This window comes from Gymnogyps californianus, chromosome 3 (genome assembly GCF_018139145.2).
Source record: "Gymnogyps californianus isolate 813 chromosome 3, ASM1813914v2, whole genome shotgun sequence".
NCBI lineage: Eukaryota > Metazoa > Chordata > Aves > Accipitriformes > Cathartidae > Gymnogyps > Gymnogyps californianus.
This window is the reverse complement of record NC_059473.1, coordinates 842967-867295: the sequence shown is the minus strand read 5'-3', so window position 1 is coordinate 867295 and position 24329 is coordinate 842967. Positions and strand designations below refer to the sequence as shown.

General features: G+C 46.2%; 1 protein-coding gene across 1 annotated transcript in view; it reads right to left on the bottom strand.

The window, feature by feature from the left end:
- Window positions 1-4760: 4760 nt before the first annotated feature.
- The window catches only part of KIZ (kizuna centrosomal protein), a 51798-nt gene continuing 32229 nt past the window's right edge, over window positions 4761-24329 (bottom strand). The window contains exons 12-14 of the mRNA XM_050893017.1: window positions 14968-15067; window positions 6795-6838; window positions 4761-4990 (exon numbers count right to left, since the gene is read on the bottom strand). Coding sequence (XP_050748974.1) covers window positions 4887-4990; window positions 6795-6838; window positions 14968-15067 — 248 coding nt within the window. The 3' untranslated portion in view covers window positions 4761-4886. The remainder of the gene's footprint in view (window positions 4991-6794; window positions 6839-14967; window positions 15068-24329) is intronic.

The window sequence follows — 24329 nt, the reverse complement described above, 5'->3', positions numbered from 1 at the left end:
CCGCGGCTCTCGGCAGCGGCGGCGCCGGGTGAGGCGGCGAACAGCGCTTCCGGGGGCAAAGGGCAGCGCGGAGCACCATGGGGGAGCGCGCGCGCCCGCCCACGGCGGCGGGGAGGAGGGAGGGAGGGAGGGGGGGGGTGGGTATGTGCGCGCGCGCGCGCGCGTGTGGGGAGGTCACGTGAGGCGCACGCGGCGGGGGCCGCCATCTTAGAGGCGGGCGCGCCAGAGTGCGCAGGCGCGGGGCTGAGGGCGGCGATGGCGGGCTGAGGGCGGCGATGGCGGGCTGAGGGAAGAGCTGAGGCGGGCGACGGCGGTCCGGGCTCGCCCCTGCCTGAGGGGCCCGCGGCGTCACCGCGGCCCGAAATTTGTCCGTGGGTGAAGCTCCGTAGGCACAAAGATGACAGGCAGAAGGGAAGAGCCGGCAGAAAGGAAAAGCCTGAGGCCAGGCGGACGTGTGAGGCGGCGCCGCGTGCCGGCCTTGCTCTCAGACAAGGCTCTGTGTGAAAACTTGCCCTCGATTAACAGCCTTGTTTTGAAAAAAAAAAAAAAAGAGAAGTAGCTTGCCATCGTGGGATGGTTTAGGCAGAAGACACATGACAACAGTGACAGCACTAGTTTAGTCAAAGTTAATGATGTGGGGCTGTTTTCAGTTCTGGTGAGCCTGCCTCAGCAATAAGGAGATCAGACTGAAGGGTGAGGCTCTGGAAGAGGCCTTTTCCCCTTCGGAAGGAGAGAGGGAGCTGTTGGCAGCGGTTGGGGCAGCGGCAGGAGGGCAGAAGAGCAGCAGAAGCTGAGGGGACGTTGCCAGAAGCAGCGCGTGTAAAATGGGTGCGATGGGTGACAGTCGCAAGAGGCAGCGTAAAGAAACCCCGTCCCATCGCTTTGCCCGTTGCATAAGCAAATATGATTAAGTTAGCCGTTTGACGATGTTGAAATGGAATTAAACCTTCAGGTATTAAGCGGGATTAACACGGGGAAGGTTTTGTGCTCCGCTGTGTCCTGTCACTGTACACAAACTTCATTAGGAGGGCAGTGATGGGGGCGAGGACATGAAAAAGCAGCCTGGGAATCATTAACAAAAATAACAAAATCTCAGCAGTGCTTATGGAGTCAATGCCGCTGATTTGGGGAGGGGGGAGGAACTTTGATACCTTGCTAATTTGCTGTAGAACCAATTAACCCAATACTGTATTTCTCATTATTCTTAGCCTCACTTAGCTGTTGTTAAACCGTTTTCTGTTGTTGCTCCTCTTAATACAATCTGTGACTTGAATAAATTTCCCCAGCAACTTTCTATTGGCACCACGTCTGTGGTATCAGCTAAAGATTGTCCTTTATCTGTTCCTTGCAAAATGTACCCTGATTGAAGTTTCCTATTGTAGTGCTTCTCCTCCTGGAATTTAGTATAGAGTAAGACAGCTTAGTATTAACATTTTGTTTGTATTGATGGGCAATCGGTTGTTTTTCTGATAATGCTAAAGAAAACAGAAGACAGCGGCACTAGCAAATGCAAATGAAATATGATCATCTTATCTTATAATTACTTGCGTAAACAAGCGCTGAAAAAATTAATACTGCAACAAACATTTCCTTGAAAGGTCAATCTATATTTTGCGAAAAAAAAAACCCCAAACCCACAACAACAAAACCCAAACAGCAGTTTCTGCCTAACGTCCTATTTGGAGCGGGGATGAGCTCCTCTCTCGGCGCGACCTTCTCTCCTGGGAAGCGACCGCCGCTCCGTCTCGGCTTCTCTCTGCGGGGTCTCGGAGTCAGGGCTGCCTGCCCACGCAGACTCCCATTTCGGCTCGCCAGGTAACGGCGCTCGTCATTTTTTTGTCAGCGGACGTACAGGGGCACGAGCCGAAGTTTCGCCTCGCAACTGCGCGCACGTGACACGCGAAAAAAAACGCAGCGCCAAGGCGTCGCACATACACAGCAGGAATACATGAAGACTTTTCGTTACAGTATTTTCCATAGATGAGTGGCATGCTGATTTAAATCTGTTAAGGCTGTATTGATTACAGTCCCCCTGTCCATCACCATCATCTGTCATCGTCTTCGGGCTGCCAGTATGACAGCTGTGAAGGAGCAGAATAAAGTTGACTGGCAGAATGTTTGCATCTAATGAGTCTGTGCACAATAAGAGTATAATAAATAACGCTCCGGAGGAACTCGGCTATCGCTTAAACACCAAAAGAGAGATACTGCCTTAGCAGAAGCTCCCGAAGGCATCTGTCACCTGTCACGAGTTGCCTGTCTGTGGCTGAGCTGGGCTGAGGGAATGGAAAGCACCAAAGACTGGTGATGGGCGCCGTGTATCATGCAGGGAGATATAAAGCGGGCTGACATCAAGAACCCGGAATCACTCAGGAAGAGCTTAAAACTACAAAGGCGCTGCGGATTTGATGCAATGTTACTTAGCAGCGCAGGCTGCTAGAGAGAGTTTTTCCAGACGAGCCTTGGTCTGACATCCGCTGAAAAATCACGCAGCAATAGTCTGTCTGTGGCGTGACGTACTGGTGGGCTTACGTTTAGCAGATAGCCAGCACCATCAGGAATGAATTACCACGGCTTAGGGATGATCAGAAAAAAGCAGCAAGGAGCGATGACCCAGAAAAAAGCAGCAAGGAGCGATGACCCAGGCACCAGCCCTCGGATGGTGGGTGCAGACATTGGTTCCGATACAGGTCTCCTGGGTGACACTGAGCCTGCAGTCCCCACAGGACGATAAGCCTCCAACATGCTGCTAGGAGAAGACTACCGAGAAGCCCCTCGACCTACCTGGTGGTCCCCCAAGAGCAGCAGCATGACGGGGTGCTAGCCCTTCTGGTCGTATTGCTGTCACATTGCAGAGTTTGTTTTCAAGTTGTCACGATTTGCAGGACAGTCCTGCGATTTCCCGCACCCCCCCTGCCCCGAGGCTTTGATATCCAAGCGCTGACTGAGGTTGGCCATAGCAATGAAGAGCTGGGAGCTGCGCCACCCTCTCCGGCAGCCCGGCACGGCCCCCGCCATCGCCTGGCACGTGGGAATTGCTGCTTTGGGAAGCCGGGGACCTCCTGTTGTCCCCGTGGGCTGCCTTCTCCTCTCAGCACACCTCCAATCCCTTGACTAAATTGCCCATCACACAGCACAGGGGCTTCTCTGCGGGACAGTGGTCCCACAGGACACGGGGAGCCAGCGTGGTAAAAATTGGGAAGGGCAGAGGGATCTTTGCTTTTTTTCTGGCCAAGGCTGTATCAGCTTGCCAGCCTCTGAAGGGAGGGATCGCAGGAGCCTTAATCCAAAATAGCCTGCGGTCGAACGGGCACAGAAACCCCGGCACAGTGGGGGAAGGACATTAAAGCCTTCAGTGAAGCCCAGCTCTAGTCCTTTAGTCGAGTCCAGCTGTCTGACATGACATCAGCCCTGCTCACGCACTCACCCCGCTCCGTCCTTCGTGCAGCTGATTTTCCAACTGTTGGAGCATTCAACGCTGCACCTTGCCAGCGTCAAGACTGAAAACCGGGAGATTAAGCGAGCCAGCAGACATCTGTACTAAGGGTTTCTTCTCATTTTCAAGCCTTCTGCGAGCCTTTATTTCATATTCTCGAGCTTGTCTCAGACTACAGGCTCTTTTTATTAAATTGAATATTGTTACCATTTTAAAATTGTTTTTGATGGACTGGGTCCAAAGATTGGTGCCTGTATTCAAAGATGCAGTCCTGCTTTGCAGCAGAGTTTAATTGGGGTGCTGTTTTTTGCTTTTGAACTTATCGTAATTATGAACAGATTTTTTTTTAATATGTCCCCTGGTTTCTCCCTTCGAAAGAAAATCTCATGTTTAATGAACTTAATTTTAGATAAAAGGAATTAAAAGAAGAAAATTAAAAATGCATGAAGCTCCTAGAGTCATCCAATTACTGTGATGTCCATACAGCAATGCCAGCATGGATTTTACAAAGCAAGTGAAAGCAGAAAATCACTGGGGCTCGCCACATGTAAATGCTGCTCTATTCCAAAATGTGCTGAATTAGAAATGTACGTTTTATGCATTTCTTCTGCTTGATCTGTTGCAGAAGAAGATAAAGATCAAACATGCGAGCCCACTCTGAGCAGCGTATGTATGCATACCCAGAATGCTTGCTTGCTTTTTCCAAAACCACATTTAGCTCCGTAGTCAAAATATTAGAACACAGCCGAGCAGCAGAAGGGGATGGTCTTCGCATTGCCGGTGCACCAAAAGCAGCGGCCAGCCTGGTCGGAGGAAGCGATGCGACTGAGCAGCTTCCAGCAACGGATTTGGCCATTAAATACTGCTGTCAATTCTGGATGGCTACCGACCGACTCCTCACCTGTGACAGCCTTTCCATCTCTGCCACGCAGAAGGGTTCCCTGTCACGCGGCTGCCTCCTGCACCTTTCCTGCTGGCACCGGGCAGGAGATGCTCACTGGGAGCAGGGGACTGCGGGACAAGCGGCTCCCGGCCCCAGTAACAAGAGAAAGGGACACTATACGGAGGCACCCAGCTCCCTCCCTGAGGAGCAGGAGGTTGTTTTATAGACAGCCCCCACCCCCTGAGGCGATAATGCTCAGAGACGAGCCCTGTGCAGGCATCTCCGAGCAAGTGGACATCTCGGGACTTATCTTCATTTATTCCCCAAAACCCAATATATCACAAGAAGGCGCAGTCTCGCGGGGCAGCATTGCTGTCGGATCAGGAGAACACTTAGCGGTTAAGAGAAAGCACACATGCAAGTAGGCCGTGTATAGTACCGAGTAATATTTATTTTGTATTTAATTTTCTTTGACTATAAAGTGATGAGCTGCACTTTAGACAGCGGCGCTCTCAATATGTGCAAGATGATATTGTTTATTTCTTCCCAAAAGCGAGCGGGGGAATCTTAATCATAGAAGTCATCAAATTCGTCTGCTTCTGTGCTGTGAGTTTGTGGGCGCAAAGCGGCCTCAATCTCGGAGCTGCTGTCGTCAGATTCGCCCCAGAAAGCTGAGGGTGAAGAGAGAAAAAAAAAAATTATGAAATCTTTTCCATGTTTATGTTGTTTATGTCACAGACACGATCACTGTACAGCTCTCCAGAGGCAGCTAGACACCACGGCTTATGGAGAAGGTCAGAGTTTTGAAGATCGCGAGACCTAGGTGTGCGTTTGCGATACGGCGTGCTGTCAACACGTCATCGTCTCCGATACCGGAGCTGCTGCGGCCAAACAGTGGGCTCATTCAGAGGTCCCACTTCATTGTTCCTCAAGGTAGCTTGAGAGAACATTTCCACTCCAAGCAATTTACTTGACCAGCTGCCGCCTGAATTACAGCTTTGTCTATTATGTTCCACGTTCTCCCTCTACTTGACCCTGTGGTGAAGTCACAATCGGAGCATGACGTCACAGAGTTGGCATAAAAACAGCGATGACGTCACGAATGAAAAATCACCGCTTCGAGATAGGCAACACTGACTTCGAAGAACTGCATGGCTTTAACAAACAGCTCTGAGAATTAGACAATTTCACTGAAATAAACAGAATCACATTCAAATTCGGAGTGCCTGAGAGATTCCTCAATATGGAAATTCATTTGACTTCTGGGGGGAAGTGAAAAGCACGGCACACGGGGAAGCGTCAGTCAAGCCCACAGTCGTTTACGGAGCTGCGCCGTCTGCCTGTTCCTACTGCTGTTTGTCCCAAGCCGGCACGAGAGCCGCGATGCCCCAAACGAGGCGGAAGGCTCAGAAACAGGGATTCAGGCGGCAGGAGGGAGGAAGGCTGTCATACCTCCTACGGAAATTTCAGCTCATGTTTGACTGAGGCACCGTTAATGCGTTCAGTGCTTTTGATGGCACGAGCTATATAAACATCTTATCTACAAATGCAGCAGCCGCATCTTTCATCCTATATCCCCGGCCCCCTGGACTGCAGGTCCGCGCTCGACCGGGAACATCAGAGCGGCGCTGGCTGCACCCTGCGCTCCCTCCCACACTCAACACCTGGGAAGAGGCCGAACGTGCTGAAAGGCTCCGAAAAACAAAACTCCCCAGCAGAGAAGGAAACGGGGCTGGGGATGTGAGAGAGGCCTTTCAAATGCACCAAAGCAGCCATCGTTTATGGCATCCCTAAATCAGCTCAGATGCCACACCTCTGAAACACGTTCTGTACCGTTCGGGGCTGCGTAGCACCTAAAGCTGAGCTCCAGGCAAAGAGCTGCCTGCTCCCGGCGCTGACTTCGCTTACGGGAGGCTCCGTTAGAGGTGACTGTCGGACACCAGTGGTCCTTACGGTGGTTAAAAGAGAAAAATGAAACGCAGGGGAGAATGAAAACATGCAGGGCCCAAACAGCAATTTAAAAGAAAGCCCGCTTGCTCACAGAAAAAAATTGTTCCAGATTTTTTTGTTCCAGGTGCACGGGCACCTTTGTGCGCCTATGTGTTGTAAGTGTGCAAACACACGTGCTGCTGCCCACCCATTCTGCAACCTGTATTTCAAAGGGAAGATCAAGAAAACGTCAGGTTTTTCCTTCTCCAGGTTTTCTCCTACCTGCCGTTCGCTACTGTTTGATTTAAACCCTGAAGCAAAGGTCACTACTCCTTCCACACCGTATGCACTATGAAACATGTCCAGAATTTGTCGTTGTCAACTTATTTGCTGGCTCCTGTGTTGAGACAGGGAAATGCCACGCTTTCCCATCTCCTTACACCTGTATTTTATACAGTTCCATAATGTTGTCCTTAGAGGTTTTCTACAATGTAAATTACACTTAGAAAGACGTCTATTTCAAATAGCATAACATTGGTTTCTTACCTTTGGATTTTATTGCAGTTACCATTCCCTTTCTGGTTTCAGCCCTGTAAAAGAGAAAGATTTCAAATAATCAGCACAATGTCACAAAATTAAAAGAATATAAGTCGACTTTTTTTTTTTTAAAAACTGTGAGGCGGTTTAAAAAAAAAAATCAGTAACTTCTGTAACTACTTTTTTTTTTTTTTAAGTAACTGTTTTGTCAAGGGTTTCTTCACCTTTATGTCTTCTAAAAGGTGGAGAAATTAACATGCAGCAGGGACACTGGTCCAGATGTTCAGGCAGCGCGAACTGGAGTCATTCCTTGGTAATGGCGCCGATTTACACCAGCAGTGAATTAAGGGTACAAAGGATCAGAGCTCTGTCTATCTTTTGCAGCCTTTCAGATAACGCAAAGAAAGTGAAGGAAAAAAAAATCCAAACAAAAATAAAAGCACCCCCCGCTGATGCTCACTGAACTTCTTCGTTCCCCTTCCTGCCAGCGTACTCCTCCCGCCCAGCTACGGGGTTCCCATAGCATCATCCCCGTCCCTATGTAAATGTGCGATGGCCCAGCTGCCTTTGATCTACCTTGATGTGTATGCAGTTGCGACTCTGTCCTGGTAAATGATTGCTCTTGTGTCCAGAGCATCACAGGGCCCTTTTGAATCTCTCAAACAAGCTGGAATCATTTTGATCTTTTGTGTGCAGCGCGTGTATTGTGTTGCTGCTGTGAAATAATCGCACGGGGGCAATGATGTAGGAGAATTAACTGTTATATTAACAGTCCTGCAATAAGCTCTAAAAATAAAGCTTCAGCTGATTTTAATAAGGAGGCTCAAATAGGAGATATTTGTGACATTACTGTGCAAGCTAGGAAAATATAAGCAAGTGTCAAGCTGCAATCTGAAGCTGTTGTCACAGTCAAAACAGGACCCGATCAGCTGTCAAAAATTTCATACAATTTGCTGTGTTTCATTTAAAGACACGGCAGCTAATACATAATTGCTTGAAGTGGAAAATATTCTAACTACTATTGTGGAGGCATTTGTGAAGGAGATACAAGGGAAAAAGGCGGAGATGATTCACTGCTTGTCTTACACCACCGTGTTCAGTAAGAATTTGGGATTGCGGCTGGAAAGCAAACTTGAAGCAGGGGGAAGTTTCATGATGTTACAGATACCTATGTTACAGGAACTTCTCCTTTTAAATAAGGGAAAGCTCATACTGTTCAAATCATACTCCTTTTCTACAAGCTGTGCATGCCATTAGCACTCCCTCTTTGCAGATATACAAAAAATCGCAGAAATAGAATATTAAACATAGCCAAAGTTCAACCAAGATACCAAACTGAGGCTTAAGTACTAGTAACAAGTAATAGTACTAGCAGAGTATTAACAGTGACATAACTACTTATTAACATATCGTTTAAGTAAAAAACTTTAAAACGTTAGCCTTCAAATGTTTATCTGACGTTTTGTTAGCGTGCCATCCAAACGCCTTTCCGTTTTATTCAGAGTCAAACCCTACGCTGCGTTACACTTCAACTTCTCACTCAAATACATTTCCTCGACAGTATTTCCAGCAAGTATTTTAAGTCAGAGCCTCTAGGTTGAGTCCTGCGATGTGCGGAACGCCCTTAACTCTTGCTCACTTTGGTGAGATTTCATGACCCTCAGCATTTCCCAGGAGGTGCTCCACGTATCCCAGGCTGAGCCCGTAAAAATGCGCTCAAGAGGATGCAGCTCTGGCGGCGGCATCGTTCTTCCCCTGGGTGTAGAGCGACAAACCACTTGTTGCTGAGCTACAGATTGAGAGGTGACTCCTGTGGCAGACTGCACAAGAACCATTTTATCTTCAAGTAGTTCAGTAAAACAAGATCAGGCAGCTGGCAGCTACCGCTTCCACTGCCTGCTGCTTCATCTCCCATTATCAAGACGGGAGGCGTACGGGGTTTCGTTATTCAGCCGTGCTAGGAGGTCCCTAGAAGTGATTTTTTTTTTTTTTTGCTCCACTTCTCTCTGCGGTTCAAGCCCGGATCAAACACGAGAGGGTTGGTCATTTCGGCCCAGGGCCTCTGCCGTGCCGAGGACCACCGTGCACAACGTGGGACCACCGGTGGAGGACTGCCCAGGTCTCGGGCGGCTCGGTCCTCTTGCACAGCTCGAGGAGCTGCGAGGTGCTCCAGGTCCGGCTGAAGGCCAGCGGTCTCACGGAGAAGTTGCGGTGGACAAGGACCACCGTGGCTGTAAGAAGGTCTGGAAACCTTCCGTCTTCTACCCCAGCTTCCCATGAAGAAGAAGGTCAATGCTGACAGGAGAGAGGGGAAGACAGATACTTCTATTCTACCAAAACCCACCCATTTGCTGGGGTTCATCTTCCCAGGGCTAATCCACCGCGCGTAGAATGGGATTCACTCCCAGAACGGCACAGAGTGGTAGCGCTGCGCCCTGGGGAGCTGGGCTTTAGTGTGACACAGCAGTCCGTAAAGAGAGACGGGGAGCAGGGTGTCAGCAAAGGCTCAGCACGAAAGCTGTCGGCACACGGAGAAACGCCTGGGGAGATAGGGAAAACGGAGCTAGGACATCCGAAAGGCCAGATGAGAAACCGCAGCTCCGCCAAACCAAGCCTGGAAAATGGTGCAAGATAGCTTTGTAACAGGGAATGAAATTCTTGAATTACCTCTGAAGCGTTAGCCAAGGCTGCCAAGATGCAAGACCACCTCTACGTTGCAAAACGTTTGTATTCAGAAATCGGCAAATTCAATCGGTAAAGTTATCATCTGGTATACCGAAGCACACAATAACCACACAGACCGCCGCAGAGAAATTTTAGGAGTATAAATGAAGTAAGGCCAGTTTCACTGCCTCGACTAATCCCCCGTCGTGACCCTTCGATATCCATTTACACATTTGCTTCTTCCCTAAAATAATTCCAAACTGAACCCAGGCTCTAACAAAGAAAAAACCCAAACCAGTTTAACTTCAAAGGGCCTTTTAATCTCTCCTTTACTCTGATGAAACAGGCTTTTTGTATGGAAGATGCTGCAACAATAAGAAAGGAAAAAGCTCCAAGAACGTATTTTTCCCTCCGTGAAGAAAATTAATATTGAGAGGGAAAATACCAGACCAACAAGAGCCAAGTTAATAGAGGTGGCTCACTGAAAAACAGCAGCAAATGTTTACCTTAGCCTGAGTATCTTTTTGCTATAGCACCTGTTGAACCTCTGTGTTTTAGTGTCAAGTGAAAAGAGACACCCCAATGCCAAGGGGGAAAAAAAAAAAGACACCCAACTGCACCCCCCCCAAAAAAGACACAAAAAGAAAACTACCCAAACATCAAGGCGGTGAAAAAAGCCCCAAACCCAACAAAAACCCACCCAAGCACCAAGAGAAAAAACCACCACCCACATGCCAGGTTTTATCAGAAAAACAAACAAAATGCAAAGTGCAGCGGCCTCAGGAACACTGACACTCCGGCTAATCTTGTCGGAGGCTCGAAGCCTGCGCGCCTCCATCCTGCACGCGCGTCGCCGAGGCAGCACGCCGCGGACAAACAACAAATCCAGCATTGCTTTTTCGCGGGGTGGTGCTTACTAAGCCTCAGCGAGAGAAGCGACGAAGCTTCTCCCCAGCAATACGTGAGGATGCCGAGTCGCAGATCCATCTTGAGAAAGCATTTTTCGAAAACAGCTAAAAGCCTCTTGTAGTAAGCGAGCCAGGCTGCTCAGCGGCAGTGCCTCCGACGTGACGGTCTCAGCCGGGTATCCCCTGTGATCGCACGCTTTCCTGCCGGTTCCTGCAGAAGCCTGACGGCTCTATCATTTTCTGCTGATTGTTTACCAGAAATTGGGCATCACAGAAGTATTCCCTGCCCTGGAAAGTCAGCATAGACTAACCAATCCATTCATCATGCCAGAACTGGAGTAATGATATTGAATTTAAGTAATTAGACTGCTAATAGGATGACCTTTATTTTAGGATACAAAGATCTATATCGAGCTACGTTTAAGACCATTCTCTGTTTAGATATACCGCACTGAAGAAAAAAAAAAAAACAAACCACCAAACCATTCTTGCCTCGAGAAACTGCTGACACAAAGACTGCATCACAGCGCTGTGACGAAGCTGTCTCGGAAGAGCGTAGGGCATCGCTGCAAAAATCAACTCTATTTCCTCTGTACTACAAGGGCAACGTATTTAGGTGGTGTTGCCTCTCCCCACAAACCATTCCCCACCAATATTCGTAGAGCATCGCCACTACAACATTACTATTTCTGCAACAGCTGGATTAAGGTTTGGGAAACAAAGCTCACGGAAATATCCGTAATGTCAGAAAAACATGCTTGAATTTACAGTCAGCTTCTTACAGAAGCGATGTGACAACTGAAAGTACGGCAGGAGGATAAAACAATCGGGTAGGGCCGGTTTCTGGGTGCATCTCTCAGGAGGTCTGGAAACACGCTGTGCCGCTGGATTTCCTGGTAAATGCATCTCCTGACCGCTCCCAGCCCCAAACCTTTGGAGTCTCTCCTCAGAGCCCCGGCCAACCCCGGCGGTTTCCCCCCCAGTCAGCGAAGCAATGTCAGGACTGGGTTTGAAAGGGGGGCTGCGGGGGGGACGCGCAGAGCCGGAGTGCCCTCCGATGGCCAGCCCGCCTCGGCACGGAGAGCGGCAGCAACGGGCCCGGTGTTAAACATCACCCCCGAGAATAATTAAGAGGATGAATTATAATCTGCCAACTTTTATTTGCATGTCATTACATCTGTGTTTGGTAAAGGCGGCTTTTGACTAAAAAACAGCCTTCAGAGACCAGAGCGGATTACTTCCAGAAGACAGATTAATCAAAGTTTAAAATACTTTACACTGTGTTTATGTCCTGGCAAATTAAAATTGTTCTTTGGTTCTCAGTTGATAACGCATCTTTAATCTCCAGATTATTTTGAAACGAGACAGCGCAAACAAGTCAAAGAAAAAAAAAAACCTGCTTGCATCAAAAATTCGGAATTACCCAGAAAGCTAGTGACCTCCACTGGCTGCATCCATCGCTACAGGACCACAAAATGCCACACACATCGCCTGCTGCCTGCTCTTGCCGAGAGATTCAGTCCTGACTTCTGATACCTTTTCCCCCAAGTAATTGTATAATTCAGTGCGCTCTTTTCTGCTGCAAAACGCTAACTCCTCAAACGAAAGTTGCATCTCCGTGCGTGTAAATATTCCCTCGGTCAAGTAAACGAAGCCAGGAAAAAGTAGTTTTATAGCTAAACGTAGAGCAGGACGATATTTGTGGGAGAAGAGGAAGCTCTGGCATGCACCTCCGAACAAAAGGGAACAAGTGGTCTTTACTCTGAGAGCAGCTTCCTATTAAGACTCACTCCTTCGTACATTATGCCTTTCATCCCCACTCAACCACAAAATGATTTTGCTGTAGGAAATACAATGGCAGAAAAAGATTTACATTGAAAGAATCTTTAATAATAAACTGTTGCAGATCTGCCTACTTCCCCATGATTTATAATACAATAAACATCGGATTCTATTAAGTCTCATGCACTGAAGACATGCACTGAAAAACCGAATATGAAAGCCCTCAATTCTTCCCGTCTCCAGTACCATAATAGTGAAATGAGCATGTATAAATGTGCTAAGAGTATCTCTTTGCATCTTTTATAGCTTGTGTGTATTAATCTGTAAAGCTTATTAAGAAAGTCATTGCTATGCAAAGCAGCACCCAATCTCTTTCTCTTGCTTTTCAACAGAGCGCAGTGTTTAGCCAATAGGACCGGTCCCCTGCCCCTCATTCCGCATTCATAACATGCAACATTTGCACAATGTATCTCTCAAAGGCTGCTGAATAGAAAGCCTTAATACTCATGTAAACAACTGCAAACCAATTACTTAATGAATCAGGCCCACACATAATGAGGTGCCAGACAAAGAGCTATAAATGCATTTTTGCGCCCGAGCCTCTGCTTTAAAGTAAAATCCCTCAGCTGTAGTTTGGGCTTAACTGGCACATCATAATTATTGTCTGGAGGACATCAGAGGAAGCCATTTTTTTTATTTAGGTCCAGCGGGGTCTTTTGCGAGGTCACTCATCAGCTCAGTGACAAAACGGAGCAAAGAAGAATTTATAAAAAGTACCACAGCAGCGCTACGCAGTTATGTTTATTCTCAAGTAGTGGGTTTCGAGACCACTTGTAAAAGCAATAAAGCCCGAGAAGTGACTGCAGTAAGTGGAGCGCTTAAATGCGAGCGGCGAAGAAATTGCACTGCGTCCTGGCCGCAAACAAGCGGCCGGCCGGCCTTTCCATTTCTCTGGCTTCCTCGCTACTTTTGCCGCTCTCCGTCTCTGCGGCGCGGATGCCAAGTGTCCAAAAGCAAGGGTTGTTAACAAGCTTCGTGTTTAGAAGGCTGCGTTATTTTTGACTCATTTAGAAAAACTAACTTTAAGCCGTTGTAAGAGATTTTTTTTTTTTGAAGCAGCATCTTCGTGTATCAGCGCATGAAGTGCGCTTGCTTCTCAGCACTGAAAGGCATGAAATTGTAGGGCAGAGTGAATTATTTTAAAGTCTATCACAAATAAGAATTTGAAAAAAAAAAACCAGCAAAAAAAAGGTACGCCATATGAACAGCATCTGAAAAATGCAGAAGTCGCCGAACACGTTATTAGCAAGCAGTGCAACATCCAAGGGGGAAAAAGCTTGGAGACTTCTCTTTTTTAAATTAAAAAAATAGTTCATTTTAAATTATACGTATTTTTATTCAGATGCTTAGCAGTGATCCTGTAAGCAAGTTCCTCAGGGCCCGATCCTTCTCTTCCTGCTGTCCTGGGCTTCAGTGAATGATTAAAATTTAACGTTTAAAAATTCATCTATAGGAGCACCCTTGCACTTCATAGCAGTAGGTAGGATGATTTGGAACATCATTCTCAAATAAAGTTTCAGAAAATTTAAAAAGAAAAAAAAGAAAAAAGAAAAAAAAGAGTTTGAGCATAAGACTGTAAGAATTAATCCTAAAGAAAAGCATGAATTGCCATTCATCAATATTGCATTCCGGCTTGGCTGTATTTACTGTACTTGAAGAATTACAGAAACACTGTGATTTTAACACAAAATGCAGGACAACACTTGCAAAATTGGAATTGTCTCTCGTATCAAAACTGACCTCATCAATAACAGCATTAAAAAAGCTACAGAAAGAGAGCGATGCCGTAGAAACAGAAGGAGTTAAAAATTTATCACAATGCTTTAAAGTCTCTTCCTGAGTGCTATTGATGGCAGTTTTCAGCCCAGGAGCCGCGCAGCAGCAGCACCCACTCGCTGGGCTGTTCTAACAAGAGCAGATAAGGATCTAAAGCCCGGCCAATATTTCATGAGATGGCTGTGTTATATCCTATTTTCTGCTGCTTCTTGACCACTAATTTGATTGCCGCTGTTTGATTACCGTGACATGCCAATGAAGAATACAAGGAACGTCCAACAGAACTGCTCAGGGACCCAAAGGGAACTGCTGCAATTTAAAAAAAAAAAACAAAAACAAAACAACAAAACAAAAAACCCCCCCAAACAACAAAACCAAACCAAAACAAAAACAAACCCCAAAAAACCCACTACAAAACAACTTTTTTTTCTGTCTTTTTTTTTTTTAAAAAAAGACAAGAACAAACTGTGCCCTTTAGGTACACGTAAGGCCATTAATTAAACATACTCAGTTTGAAAGCAAGAAAGGCATGTTATAAATACCCCAGTATCAAATATAAAAAACACCCCAAAGCCCGAGCCCATGAAAAGCGTTATCCAGTTACAGCTAGTTTACGTCTCGGATACACGGAGAAGAAACCCACCACTTTATTTCTTGAAGACTTTATGTTTTATGTCTGCCCCTCTCCTGACAACTCCTATTGTCTGGCCCCTGAGTAGCCCTACTGAGAGCAGCTGTAGGCGCTAATTTGTGGTTCACTGAGATGTCAATTGAGTCTTAAAATGAGAAAACAACAGCTGCAAAACAATACTTGGCTTTGGCACAAATATTTTCGAAGGTGTACCAAAGTTTAAGATGGGTTATGAGATAAACATAAATACCAACTTTAACCCTAGATCAAGTAAAAAATAAATCAGAGCTTCAGTCACTTTCTGCCGGCATTTCTCATTCTACAGAAGTATTTCAAATGTTACAGGATTTAACAACTTTACCTTGAGAAGGGAGGACTTCTTTCATTCGATGAAGAACTAGTTTCCGAATGCGTTTCTTGGCTTGCTTTTGCTTTGGAACTATTATGGCCACTGTCCCAACCTGTTAAGTAAAAACATGAAATATAAAATTTTCAAATAATGATGGCTGGACCTTACAACAGCGTGCAGTCCCTAGCAGCAACACGCTCTTATTTTCAAAGAGATGCACGGAACGGCCACACTCTTGGTTTGATGACAAAGTCTAGAGAGGAGCACGCACCACGCAGCGATGGTATCTGCCTCAAGATTCTTTGCTCACAATTAAGTGGAAATTAGTTAAAACCACAGAAAACAAGGCTCCCTCGCTATCAATTAAGTTATCTGATGATGATTTCTTGTGAATAGTGAAATTTTTGCATGTTTTACCTCACTAGAAAAAAGAGCAAACACTGAGATTCTCGTAAGAGCTGTATTGCATCATGGCAACTTCAAGCAAAACTTAAAGGATTTCTGGGGTCTTTTTACTCTTTTTTTTTTTTTTTTTTTAAATCCCTGAGTTCTCATTTACTTTAGTTAATCAGGAAGCAAGGTTATTTTTATTCTCGTTCCTCTTAAATGTAGATTATTTTGGATAGTTACAGTTCTCTTAATATTATTTGATACATCAGTATTTTCAACCATTCTCTTGAATTAGAGCTGCGTTTGGGAGACACAAATCTTGGGATTTTTATGACTTAAACAGCCAAACATTTCAAAATCTTTTACCCACGCTTTCCTTTCTTTCCTTTCCTCCCCGCTCTGTGTATCTCATTTCCATTCCATAGAGATTGATTTAAAAAAAAAAAAAAAAGGAGAGGTAAATGAATTCATTCACTGGAATTGTACAATTGCTCATCTTTGTACTCATTTCCAAAGAACATGATGCTCAAGTGCAAATCCCACTTTAAAAGGCTACTTTGCATATATATATATATATAGTACTGAAATCATAAACAAGCCCTGATTGTTACCAACTTCATTCCAACCCAGGACAACTTAGTATTTCTGTACATCTTGGACACTCTACTTTCTAACTGGCCCTGCAACGTTACCAGTCTGCTCCAGCAGATCGCACCACTCTGCGCTTGGATTTCGGCGGCACAAATCCTGCTCGGCCTCAGGCACTTCCAACAAAGAGGTGCGAGACGTCTGAGCAGCGCAGGAGATGGCAGAGCTCGGGCAGAGGTGCTGCGCTGCCAGCAGCGTGCTGCTTGCGGAACAAAGTCTGACCGCTTCCCAGAGAACGCACGGAGAAAAAAGAAATCAAGAATGGGAGGGGGAAAAAAAGAGAAAAGGAGAGGAAAAAAAAAAGGGGGACACCCCCGCCTTCCCGTGATGTACATGTGCAGAGGAGCAGAGACCTGCGGAGATCACAGAGGATGTCCTGGATGCAAGACTGACGGCAGCTCAGAGCTGCAGACTGAGCGACGTGGGCACGCACTGAGAAACCACTGACCACGAAGGAACGAGTATTCGCACTTGTTTGTACATTACTTTGGGAAAGTACAAAAGCTAATTTAATCAAGTCAGAACTCCCAGAAACTGCTTTGCACTCCAGCAGTGAAGCACTTAACATAGGGGCATTTTTTCAGGGCTCCTCATGCACGGATTCAAACTACAACACAACGTGGCCGAGATCACGTGCTCACTTCTTGCCTGGGGATAGAGCAGGCTTTGCTTCAGGAGGGCATCCCTCTGCCTCGAGAAAGCCTTGCACAAAGCGAGTTGTGCCTGGCTAACACAACACCACAGGCCACAGACTCTGCAAACGTTCAAAATCCAGTTACGTCTGCTCTCAGACACGGCTCTGGCGCATGGCTTGCTCCTTGTGTGAAGGAGAACGTGAAGCCAACGGCCTCCGCACAAATCCTCAGCTCTAACCACCCTTCCCATTTCAACCCTGCATGTGCAGAGCGACACATCCACCTCGTTACAATCTGTTAATGAACTGAACGCTTCTCCTCCTTCCCAACTGTAACAGGTAGAGAGTTTGCAGAGCGGATGGTAGCTTCAGAGCGTTAAGCACACCGCTTAAGCAGCTGCATCTGTGCCTCTCAAAGCCTTCCGTGTTTCAGGCTAAGCCTGAGAACCCCACCCTGAGCAGGGACCCGATACCTAGCTTGCTGTCGATGGGGTCCCCTGCAGCAGGAACGTATCTGCAAACTCAGGGCAGCGACACGGAGCCCGCCTTTCATCCAGGCGTAGCCACCGCACCTTCCCAGCTGGCACTTCAACGTCCAGGTCCTTGCCAGCTCTACCAAAACTCAAAGCGGGCCACTGTTGTCGTGCAGCTCTCCTTACGGCTTTTGCACGCACACCAGCCTCAAAAGACCATTCCCCCAAGCTTTCCGTCCCTGCGCTGGCTCCCCTTCCTTCACAACATCAAACAGTAACACAAACTACTTGTTCTTCACCTTTAAGACCCTTCAGAGCCCAGCTTTGCCCTACCTGTCAATTGCAACACAATGCTGGGCTATCAATCCCCACTTCTGCCTTAGTTACACCAGACTGCCTTGCCAATTAGTCCAGTCGTTCCCCTCGAGCATCTTTGTGCTGACTTACGCCCTACGTACCCTACAGAAATGGGATACCCTTCTAGGAACTCCTAAGCCCACCAGCTCGCCTCCCTGGAAAGCCTGCCGTGGCGATTCATCCGGGTTGCGGCACCCACGAAGCGTGTGACAACGCGTAACCGGTCAGCGTGCAGCGACTGCTGCTTTGTGTGCTGAGCAATCACCTGGCTCTTACCTCCTCTTACCCCACTCATCCGCTTAATCCCCGTGCCTTCAACAACACGTCCGCATTGTTAAGTTGGCAGAAAGGAAGAGTCTCGGTTACAGACGTGCAGCGCTGACAACAAAACCGGCCCAACCTGGGCGCACGGCAATACTTGCTTCACTGTTGTGAGAAAGCACAAGCGGATTGGTGCAACGTACAGGGCAGAGAAGAGAAGATACAAGAAATACGCTGCTAGGAGAGAAAACTCTTAAGCACTTCGCTCCCGATAGAACTGCATCGTGCCGTAAAACCCTCATGCACATCAGTGTATTTCCTTCATAAAACCAAATCGTGATGTTTAAGGTTAAACGCAACTTAGTTCAAAAAGACACTTTTATCCTGGGGGCTGCGTGGGTGTTTCTGTTGTTTGTTTTGCCAGAAGCATCTAACTTGCCATGCTGTAACAGCGAAGCGCACCCTCCCTGTCGCAGGCTGGGGACAGCGAGAGGCGTGCTGTGCTGAAACACAAATACACATTTTGCCGTGAGCACACAGCAAAACACGACAGCCCTGGCAAGAAAGATGCACCAAGTGGAGAAGGGGCAAAAAAAAAAAACCAAACCCCCCAAAAAGATCAGTTTAGATCACATCAGCAGCGTGCAGACGGAAACCCTTGGATAAAAGAATTGCCAGCGCCATAGAAATCATTCAGCAGGGAGCAGCGGCACTGGGAAGCAGAAGCGGAGGCGAGAGGAGGGCTGTGACAGTGCCGCTGGAGAGCAGTGGCTCCTGACCGCCGTCTCATCTCTTAACGCCTCCTGGGCCGTACACAGGCTCGCTAAAAAGCACCTCTCCCTTCCCGTCCGGATTTGGTAAATTCTTGCTACACCGGGTAAAAGACAGATGCCATCTGCTTGATGTTCTCTTCCTGAGCGGTTTTTGGAAGGAGCGGCCTCCCCACGTCACCAGCTCTCGTGCTCCAGAGACGCCCCAGAAGCAGCGTAGGCACGCAGGGGTGAAGCTGTCCGGACGGGGTACTTTGAGCATTTACTCAGTCTGAACGGCCAGCCCGTACTGCACAGACACGACTAAACAAGCTTGATAAAACTCAGTCTTTAAACTCAAACTAGGATGTTAATAATGGAAAGTTCTTAATCCAATCGTTCAGGCAATACTGCAGCAGAATGGGAGCTGGTGTGTCCCAGATGACACAGCTCTCCTCGTGCCGTTTTCCCTACGCGTTGTTCCTTCCACTCAGAACTAGCAAAGGATCTGCGATACCACTATTAATTGAAAACTCTCCACACTTTTCAACTTTGAATTAATTGTGCAGTCGGCATGGGTCAAAGCAGCTTTCATGTCAGCTTTTACCATTTTGTCCCGAACAAAACGGGTGTAGTTTTCTTCATTAGCCAACAATTCCAGGAAAAAACGCCATCATTGCATAAAGAACCACTAACATTTTGTTCTGTGGAACAGTTAAAGTGATCTTTAACCCAGAACGTACTGTACCAGCACAGAACGGAAAAGAAGATATTTTCTCCATGCGTTCCCCCTATGACCTAGGTTGCAGCATCTATCAATTTATAGCCAAACGTCTCAGTGGCTAAAAAAGTGATGTGATGTAATGTTCTGCAAATGAAGAGATAAGAAAGCTCTTGGCCTCGTACTTGCAACATTTATAGCTTGCTAATTGTACTACCTCTCTCACAGAGGAAGAAGCCCACACTTTTTAAACATCAAAACCAGCATTAAAGGCCTTCACTGCAGCTAGAGTCCCAGCACAGAAGTGTCATCCGCAGACACCAAATAGTCTTTCGACGAACAATCTCCAAGTGCTTGACTCTGCCTGACTGGAAATGGGAAAGGTAATTCATGAGGCTGCTGGTTTTGAAAAAGCAGACTGAGAAAAAAGAAATACCGCTGTGTTCGTGCATAGCCCATACACGTTGTGAGCAAAACTGAGATCTTTGACCTAAGCGACAAAGCACGTAAGCAAGCCGTGGAAGTAGCGTAGCGGGTGCTGCTCTACCGGGAGAGGAACAACAGCACTTTGTATGCCACCCAAAAGCTACGAAGAGCTATCACCCATTATTTCCAATAACAATCAATAATCCTGTATGCAAACGGAGGTAGTTGGAGGGCAAAAGACCCCAGTGCTTTCGCAGACCCAACCCAGACACGTATCTGCATCTTCCTCCTGTACGCAAGCGAGAGCCTACCCCAAAAGGGACTTTGCTTTGTCTGTGTGCTTTTATCACCAATAAAATAGTTAGCAGCTTGGGTATTTCAGCTGTCACTCGACTTCAAAGTCGATAATGCCTTGAAAGGAATATTATCAGGATCAGGGGATCCTGCAAGCTGTGGAGTTTTACAGTTACCTCGGCAGTAGTTATTGCATCCGCATTCAGAAGTCTTGGTAGGTCCGGGCTGCCATACTGCTAGGTCCTGCACCAAAATAGGCAACTAGCAATCGTTCCTGCCCAGAGGAACTTGAAATCTGAACAAGCTCCTCCACCACATTAACACCGATTACTGCGCTGATAATCTACAAAGAGCTACGCGGGATTAAAGGTGGGCCGTCGGCTGCCGTGCCACTGCCAGCACACAAACAGCCGCTGTGCACGCCTCCGCCTTGGGACCAGAGGTGTGAATGCTGGCTGTATACGGGCTCTTATATGCGCCGATTTCCCTCGCGATAAAGCAAAAAACTTGCATACAGAGAGAAGATAAAGGCTCCCTGCAAATCTGACAGAAGGATGTGCTCTTTGGAGAGCAAATAGATGGGGGGAAAAAAAACAATCTCCAAATTAAAACCTGAGCAGAACACTGCAGTAACCAGTATCCAGAAGTAGGTCAAATACCAACAAATATCTCCCTCCTTCCTTTAAATGGAAAAGAAAAAAAAAAACCAAAAACAAAAAACCCCTCTTATGATAGCATTGTACGTTGGTATATTATTCTCTCAAGAGCAGACACTTCGATGACCAGTGGACTCAGGAAATCCCAGTGGAGCAAACCATCCAGCGAGGATACTTCTAGAAGCTGCTGCCTCTGTTTAAAGATTGAAGAAGAATTTTCACCCAGAATTAATAACTATAAAAAGGCTCTGAGGTCTTTCAGGAACTTAAGCTGAGCAGTGTAAAATATCACCTACTGGAGTACGTAATCCAAACCAATTTAAGCAAAACGTGCGACCCTACGCTGTCCCAAGGTAGTTCCGTCAGACCGCAGCAGCGGCAGCGATTAATCACGTACAGATGAACTTTTTTTTCATAACAGCAGTTGCGAATGGGTTGATATCAAACGAAGCAAAAAGTTGGGCAGACTTATTAACGCCTTTATTAGTGCACTCCAAGTGGAACCTCGGGAACCTTTTAACTTCAAGCTCAAAGGAGGACCTCACCGGGAAGGACGCGTGGGCGTGGGAAAAGTGCTGGCAGGATTATTGGCTCATTAAAGGTGACCTAAAAAGGAAAGCAGAATTGGATTTGTGCTCTTTCATGTTCCCTTATGATATATAAAGAAGGGCTAATTTTTTTTTTTTCCTCCCCTTCTTAAGAGGGTTTTTCCTCCTTATTTCTACATTAGAGATTTTATACCTGGAGAGTAGTTGGAAGGTGACATTCAAGACGTTGTGAAAGTGAAGCCTGATGAGTGGAGAAGTAACGCCATTTTTATTCAAATGCTTTATAGCTTTAATGTCTATTTAAATCACAAGACATAAACGAAGGGTAGAGAGAGAATCTGGTTTTGTTAAAGATTTAACAAACCTGCCCCTTCAATAAAATCAGCAGTTTCCTACTCGTAAATGAGACTCTTAAACAGTCATCCAGCAAAACAAGAAATAATGGATTTTATCCTTTCTTTTTAGTCACGCATTATTCGCCTATCTCAGGAACTGCAAACAAGCCGAACAATTTCTTTCACATGTCTTCCCACAATAAAAACCAAAGCATCCATGAAGAAAACGAGAACGAGTCCACATATCCTCCTCTATCCTCATATAACCTGGTATAAAATGAGATTGCTATTAATAGCTAACTCCTCTCTGGGTGAGACCATACACAAACTATAATCCTTTTAAAGTCAATTATCACAACGTGGCCTTCCACAAGCTTCGGACGAGGCTCTAGGAAAGAAGCCATCTTCGTGCTACGAGCTGCGTTGCCCCCGCGCCCCCAAGTTGACTACGGGTTTGAAGAGCTCCCGTGGCCTGCCACGGATGGGAACAGCTCAGCAGATGTTTCACTCCAAGCCTCTGTTTAGAAGAGCTCCGGGTGAAGTCAGTCCTTGCACGAGCGGTTTCAGGTACCAACACAGGCTGTCTCTAAGGGACATCCAACACCATGCCAGCTACAACTCTAAAGCCCTTTTCCCCAAAGCCACGCAGCTATCTCCTTATATTTCTGGAATATTTACAGAATATTAAAATCAATATTTTGGTTCTTTTTTTCCTGTAACAGAAGTAAAAGAAAAATAAACCCAAACTACAGAAGCATTCGTAAGGTGTCATCACAGAAGACTGCTTGGAAGCACACCCACCCAGCTCTCACAACGAAGCCCATCAAAACTCAAAAGCCCCAAGGCTTCCAGTGTTTCAAACCAACACTTAATGCCCTTAAAGAATGCAGCAAGTACTGAAGAAAACAAAATTTGTATCCCTTAAGCTTAGAAAAAGTTGTACAGCAAAACGATCGCGTACAGAATGGACATTAAATATCCGTTCATCTCAAAACACAAAGCCAAACCCTCAAACAAGTCGTTTGAGCCCAAAAGACAACGCACAGAAACGCTGCCTCTATTTTAGGCACGGAACAATTTCAGAGCTCCAGGGCCACAGTCCACAGCAAATAATGATGAGCAAAAAAGGAAAAAAGCGACAGGCTGGAAGGGCGAGGAGCCAGAAGAGAACAAGAAGCCTGGAGAAGATCATGGGCTGAAGATGAATCGCATCTGAAAGGAGCAACTTTGCTTTCAAGTGAGATATGAAAAGCCTCACTCCTAGAGACCATGCGAACGCTGGCTACTGGAAACATGCTGCAACAAAACAGTAAATAAAGCAGACTCAGAAAGAACGGATTTTAAACTGAAGTTACTGGTTTCAGTGTTTAGGTTAGGGAGAGGTTCTCAGCATTTTTACAAATAGGAGGTATTACTGAATGGGCATGCAAATACTAAAGAAAGCTACGGGAGAAGTAGGGAAGGGGGATGTCCATCGCGGCTTGGCTTTTGACTAACTGACACCTAACACAGCAACCAGCCGCAGAGACCGTCGGGTCCCCGGCAGGAAAACCTGCAATAGAGAACTCCCTGACAAATTTGTACGCAAAATCATGGCTAAAACCAGCACTGGTAAGTCATACAATTCAGGGTGGGGAGAAAGAAACCAAAAGCATCGGCAGCTATGGAGATCCAAACTCAAGAGCCAGTATTCTCCTTAAAAAAAAAGTGTCAGTGACTGCGTTAGTTGGAGGGAGCCACCATTCCTGACGTTGTTGTTGCTGGCACTCTCTGCAGTTTAGGGAACTTAAACCCCAATCCTCAAATTTGAAGCCTCTTAAATTACCAACCAAAAAAAAAAAAATCAAGCTAATCCCAAGATTTGCAAAATTTCAGATTAATTTTCAAATAAGAAGTGTCTTTTATTTCATGAAACAGATTTAAGCGGTGTTTAATTCCTCTGAAAATTAATGCAATTCATGTTTTAAAATACATTGCCATGTGTGACTCAAGGACATTTTAAGAAGCAGGAAAATGGAAAGCATTCTACTCTCTAGAAAAAAAACAAACAAACCTAAGTTTTACTGGGCTAACATAGGAATATTATTGCTGCAGTATAATTCAGGAACACAAGAAGCACGTTTTTATATTTCAGCTGCAAATTAGGCTCAAAAAGCAGCAGAGGAAAACCTCTATAGAGAAATGAATTGCTCTCCGAAAGACAGGCTATTTTGAAGCCGTAAAAGAGCAGAAAAGCAACAGCGAGCGTTGCATAAGCAGATGCCCTCGCACCTTTCCGTCGGAGTACACACCTGCATAAATAAATATTTAGCTAAACATCAAAATTTATAAGGAAGCAGCCCACCACTTTACAAAATCAGGCAAAAGCAAATTGAGACTCATTGCAAAGAGCCCTGCCCTGAATACTAACGCGTTATTGATACCCCAGGACCGACAAGCAGCGACATCTCGGGATCCTAAGCAAGCCTCGTACATCTGCCGCGGGAGGATCTGAACGCGTCTTGATAAAACCTTATTGCTAAAAATTTTGTGTTATCAGGCAGCTTTTGTAACAGAGGCAAAGGCACGGCTTCCCGGCTAGCGGGGTTTTCCCCTGCGCTTATTCTAATGATACACATTCAATTACTCCAGAAAAGAAAAGAATCAAATCAGAAACATCTGTAGTTTGCCATATAATTACTGGATCTTCCCCATGGAGACTGACCTCTGTAACACCGATACCGGGACCTGAAAGGCTAAATGACAGGATATTCACATGGTTTAAAATGTATAACATGATTACAAGGAATTAAATAGGCGCCGTTATTTTCCATCTTGGTTTATGTTAACATAAGCGTGGACTTTATGATCTTACGTTTAATCTTTGCGCTCAGTATGTAGTA